Source organism: Physcomitrium patens, chromosome 21 (assembly GCF_059467195.1).
Source record: "Physcomitrium patens ecotype Gransden chromosome 21, ASM5946719v1, whole genome shotgun sequence".
Taxonomy (NCBI): Eukaryota; Viridiplantae; Streptophyta; class Bryopsida; order Funariales; family Funariaceae; genus Physcomitrium; species Physcomitrium patens.
In genome coordinates, this window is record NC_143430.1 from 15293246 (window position 1) to 15298980 (window position 5735).

General features: G+C 47.2%; 1 protein-coding gene across 1 annotated transcript; it reads right to left on the reverse strand.

The window, feature by feature from the left end:
- Positions 1-271: 271 nt before the first annotated feature.
- LOC112274359 (uncharacterized) lies at positions 272-5310 on the reverse strand. The gene is made up of 2 exons (XM_024503792.3): positions 1951-5310; positions 272-937 (listed from the first exon to the last, which is right to left on the reverse strand). Exons 1-2 carry the CDS (start codon positions 4106-4108, stop codon positions 543-545), a joined length of 2553 nt encoding a protein of 850 aa, XP_024359560.1. The 5' UTR covers positions 4109-5310; the 3' UTR covers positions 272-542.
- Positions 5311-5735: the final 425 nt, after the last annotated feature.

Sequence of the window (5735 nt, forward strand, 5' to 3'; positions counted from 1 at the left end):
TCCTCGTCACTTTGGTGACATAGAATCTTATCGAAAAATGCAACTATGCATACACTAATATGGAGGAATCGCAGACCATTGGAGACGAGCATCTACGCTAGACTGGACACAGGGACTAACACAAGCCAGATATGGTGGCTCCTGTATCAGACTCTCAGCAACTCACGCCAGGGAACTGCTTCCAGCCTCATTGTTTCATAAGAGGGCAACTTTCATATACTGTGGATAAGCTACAACAAGCATGAGCTGCAAAATCCAATTCTACTATAAATTGAACGAACTTGAACAAGGGCTCAAACATGTTATAATTTTTATCTTCATACAATGTATCGTTCAGTGTCTTCTTTGTAGAGGCTAGAGTAATATTTTATTGAGGAAGTAAGCTGGCCTACATCTGAATATGGTAATGCCAAATCTGCACAGCGGAACACTGGTCTGCGGAATTACCCCCGTTTCTAAGTAATTTCGTAGGTAGACACTCTCGCATTGACCATCTTAATTATTTCAGGATCTTCGCAATCTCAAGTGCAACATTGTTACAACTAATGGTCTCTCTGCCTCTCTTGCCTTTCAAGAACGTCTCTAATGCTAAGGGATTTGTTGAACTTGCCATCAATTCCAAAAGAAGGATGAGGGGGTTTTAACTCTCCATTGACTGAACGAATTGACCCTACAACAAGCGATGGTTTGGTTGTTGACAGAGGGCAACCATTACCAGGTGTGTGCTTGTCGTCAACGGGTCTTCGGCGAAGTAAACTTAGCACCATCACAGAAATGCTCTGGTGATTACTGGTTTGCTTGGCTGTACTTGAAGGAGCAGCTGGCACACTCCCTTGTTCGAACTTTGCTTTTCTTGTGGCCATCTCTCTCAGGATTTTGGCACGGGTGTCTGCTCCTCGCATAGCGTTCGCCCCGCGTAATTGATATTTCAGAGCATCTGAAAAGCACATCACAGTACTTATTAATACATGGAAGTTTGTTTTGAGTTCCTTGTAGAATTACGAAGCATGTAGTGAGTCACATACTTGAATGATAGATCATCAACAATGTAATAACGTGTCAGAGTTCGAGTTATCTAACAAAGAACGTTACAGTGGAGTGCACTGGCTTGCAGTGAACAGTGTCCTGGAATATGAGTAAGCTCAGCCTTAACATCTACACAAAGATTTGAATGAATCTGGATATGAAACTCTCAGGGCTCCAGCGAATGCAAAGAACCAAAAACGTTTACGACCTTCCCATACTTAACCTACACAATGAAATTCGCAGAATGGCAACTCTTTTGTACCTTGTGCACGAGTAGTGTAAGGAAGTACATGTGCAGATTCTAGGCCAACATCGTAAATGTCATGTACGTACTGGCATCTATAAAAGTTGATCTCACATTTTGCAACAGAATTTCACAACGTGCATGTACGACGAGGTGAAATTACAACTTGTACAATACAAAGGGTTTTCTACTTTTAAGGGTTAGATTATGCTGCTATCGACAAAATAATTTTTTATATGTCACCCCAGCAACGGTAGTGATGTGAACTTAGTCGATCTGATTATGTGTACAGACTGAACTATACCAGAACTTAAGAAGTTCTTTGGAATGAAGGACAAACCAGACGAAGAGAAAAAGTAGTAAATCAATTTTGAAGACAATAAATGATTTATAATGTTCACTTCACTGATATTTCTCATCTTCAATCCAAATCATATCAAATTGATAGTGACCTTGACGAAATCATCGCCTTAGTTTGGAATGCAGTCCACCCAAAGCACGTGTACTGTGGCGAAAGGCGTAATCGTCAATCTATGGAAGTTTGGACGAACTAAAAGATGGTTCATGGCATCCATAAGACCAGCAAGCTGAATCGGAAGGCACTCAAAATGGAGAGTTCTTCTCAATCTAGACTTTAATGAGCTCATATCAAATGAAGATGCGTGAAGATATTTACTCACTTGAATTATATGATGGTGCACAAGATTCCACTTTGGATGATCCCTTACATGCACCCTCATCACTGCAGCCAAAGCTTGACTTGATGGGAAGGCATGACAGATTAACACCGGGAAACCTCGATTGCAGAGCCACGGGCTGCATGTCCGGAATTTCGAACAAGTCTGAGCTGTAATCGTCCCAGTCGTGATTGTCCCGTTGGCGAGACAGCTGGCTGCTTGATGAAGTGTCCATATACGAGTCCGAGCTGCTGGTCAGAACTCCATCTGAATTAGTTGCATGCTTTTTGGCGAGAGCCGCAGAATTTGCCCGTTCTAAGGAGATCAGCTTCAGCTTCTTGTCAAGGACTGGCTTTGTCTTCCGCCCGCTGGCACCAAGAACTGGAAACGGAGACCCGAATGCTCCTTTCAACAATGCATTACCGCCGCGCGGGCTTTCAGTTCGGCTCCGGGGCCCCTCCAATTCTTCTTCCCCACCCTCGACATCGTCCTCATCTGCGATCCGCCGCAATCCCCTGTGCTCCATCAATTTTGCCGATTTCATTTCTTCAAATATGTGCCCTGACCCCAACTCTTCCAAGGCTTTCGCTGATGGCGAGCAAGGAAACGAAAAAAACATATCCCGATCAGAATCGACTCGATCCAACGGTTCAGATGCCTCAACGACCACCAGAGGTTCGGGAGTAGTGCACACAGGGGTAGTGGAGTATTTAAAAGGTCCTGCATCCTCTTGCTGCTTTGGGATGTCCACTCTGAGACCTTCTGTGGGAGTAGACATGGGCGCAACACACAAGTCCCTTTTGATTCTGTCCTCGGTATCTTCAGCTGATGCAGGAGGCTCATGACTCGATGACGTAGAAGCTGGTGACACAACGAGTTGCATGAGGGTAACATTTCCGGAATAATCGTCCCGACGTTGTTGAAACTGGTATTCTGAGCTCGATCCTGTCTCAATCTCCGTTCTTCGACTACGGGTTGAAATCGAAAGGCTCATGGCGTCGCGCTCTTTTAAACCACAGCAGCCAATGCAAGCATGTCCACCCTCAGAGCACGTCTCACTGTCGGAGTATCTGCTGCTCGCGACCGAGCCACAACATCTCACACAAGCATGACCGGCATTAGAGCATGTCTGACTGCTGTCCGAAAATCGGCCACCCTTCGAAATCGTGTGTCGATAGTTGTGATATCCATCTGAGAGGTGCAATCTGTCCACTACTTCCCGAGAAGTTTCACCCCGGATCTCGAACCTCAAAAGCTCATGCAATGGGGGAGCGGCTGCTTCACACACCTCAGTGCAGTTTCGTCGAAGTGGAGAATTGTTGATTCTTGGTAAGCAGGCAGACTGCCTGGCTGCACTCACCACGGAGGCCCACCGACCTGTAGCTGGAAAGCACGATTCGAAAAATGACCTCAGCTCCACCTTCTGCATACCAGCTTTATAAGGTGCCCCTAGATCTATGTCCTCCTCAAACATAGACTCTGAAAATTCAGACGACCTCATATCCTCATCTTGTACAGTATTGGGAGAATTGCTTTCGGTCAGTACCACACTATTGGCACCATCTTCGGGAGAATCTAACTGCACTCCTTCAGCGACATCCTCTAGTTCTGATTCTACTTGAATATCGTTGTCGTCGTCATCGTCGTCAACTATGATAATCCTATTCTCAACTTCTAGCTCAACCGAGCTGCTGCCCGGCGTCTGAATTTTTATCATAGGCGCAAAGATTTCGACAGTCTCGGACTTATCGCGTTCCTGCAAGAGCAAAAATGTGTTCCTAGCTGACGCTTTTGCAGCGGAGATAGCATAAGATCTTTCCAGAGCATCCATGCCTTGCATTTCCAAGTTCCTCACAAACGGTGTTCCCACAAATGATGCAAATGTGATATCTCCAGGTGAATGCTTTATCTGGAAGTTCTGGATTCCACCTAGCAAACCCTCCAAGCGAGCTGTGAAAAGGTCTGGATTCCCACCATACCGCCGCCGTTTCCGTCTCTTGTAGAAGAGAGTGGCAAGTTTACCCTTGTCCCCTGTGTCTGCTGACCACCTTGGCGACTCGTAGATCAAGGACTTCGAGTTGCTGGTACTCAGCTCGGAGCAATCCGTGTAGGTTTCAGTGCTGGTTCCAAGCCACCCTGCTCTAGAATAGCACACCCCCATCTTCGTTATGTTGCTGAAGTCATCTAATGAATTCAAACTAAATCATCAGCTGAATCTTCAACACTTTGGTTACAGCACTTTGATGTCCTAGTTGCCTAGTTTGCCTCTCCGAATCCCTATTCCTAAGACAGGTGATTCCAGCCTGTGTACTTGGCGTTCCAAAATTGGTTGCGTCCATGATTGATCTTCCTAAAGCTCTCACACTGATACATGCGCTCTGAAGAAAAGTTGGGCATAAATGTAAAGGAACTGGATGGGAGGCTACGGGGTCAGAGAAACAGAGAGGATGATGGCGAAATTGAGGAGAAAATATCCATGGTGAATTAAACTCACAATCTGTATCCATGATATCTTGCGACCCCCTAAGACCAGGTTTAGTATCTTCTATTTCTATTGTCTGTGCGAGCGACGTGTAGGCTCAGTTCGGAGGACTTCCAAAAGGCTCAACGCTGGCTGGTTCTGTGTGAGAGCGAATAAATCAAGATAAAAGTAATTCCAATGCTAGGCGTCTACCCCCAATGCTATTTCACCCTCGCAATGTCGACGTTTGCTACCACCAACCCTCAACGTTCAGGTATCTCACAAAAGAAGTACAAATTGACATCAGATCCTGGAATGTGCATATACGTTTTCAACCTTGAGTGCATGTATTCGCTTCCATACAGCTAGCCCCTCAATTTCCTTTACGATGTGGACACTCCTCAATGACAAGACACAAACAGAAACACCTGCAGGCTTGCACCCACAAACCGAGAAGGCATGGTCACCCGTTCCAGCACCGCCTCATCCATAGATGCAACCCGAGCTCAACCAGATCACAAACCGATCGTCACACATGCATACACTGAAGGCCTGCCATGGCAAAAGTAGAACTCCACCCTGAGCGGGGGAACAAACTGGAACATGAGGACAAAACAAGTGCAGAGGTGAAGAAATCTAGAAGGGAACATGAGGCGAGCGTGATGAGGGAGAGGAGCGGAGGGGAGAGCAAAGGCGGCAGATATGGCAAGGGGAGGGGGAGAGAGAGGGAGAAAGTGAGGGAGGGACGGAGGGAGGGAGGGACGGAGGGAGGGAGGGAGGGAGGGAGGGAGGCAATGTGGGAGCATCAATAGCAAGAACGAGAAGAAGAAGTAGATGGGGAAGGATGAAGGGGGAAGACAATGGTACGAGTCCAGTCCAGTCCAGTCCAGCCCAGGGCCACAAAGGCTGCAAAACACGCAGCTTGATTATGGGTGAGAGTTCTGTTGCTGCTGCAGGGCTGTACGGGTGCCCCTCCCCCTTCCATTCCCTTCCTTTCAACACCCTCTTTACTCGCGCACTGTGGCTGTCCATCTGTCTGTCTGCCTGCCTGCCTGCATGCTCTGTTGTCAGAGCTACTCTCAACCGCCTCGCCGCTACTGCTCCCTCCCTCCCTCCCTCCCTCCCCGCCCCTTCGACTTTTCTTTCTCCTTCCATCGACGACTCTTCTTTCAATACGTTCCTGCAACCAGCTTGATGCCACACTCCCCGTTCTCTCACTCTCCATCCCTTCCTTTCTCTTCTCTCACGCAGTCAGCCACTCGAGAGTGTCGCACACAAGCAAAATTGACGCGAATGGGGGACATTAAGCTTTTCAATGTTCCCATGT

Coding starts and splice junctions, on each gene's coding strand:
- LOC112274359 (XM_024503792.3), bottom strand. CDS start 4,108: ATGGGGGTGTGCTATTCTAGAGCAGGGTGGCTTGGAACCAGCACTGAA. Junction 938..1,950: donor TGCACCATCATATAATTCAA/GTGAGTAAATAT, acceptor TGTGCTTTTCAG/ATGCTCTGAAATATCAATTA.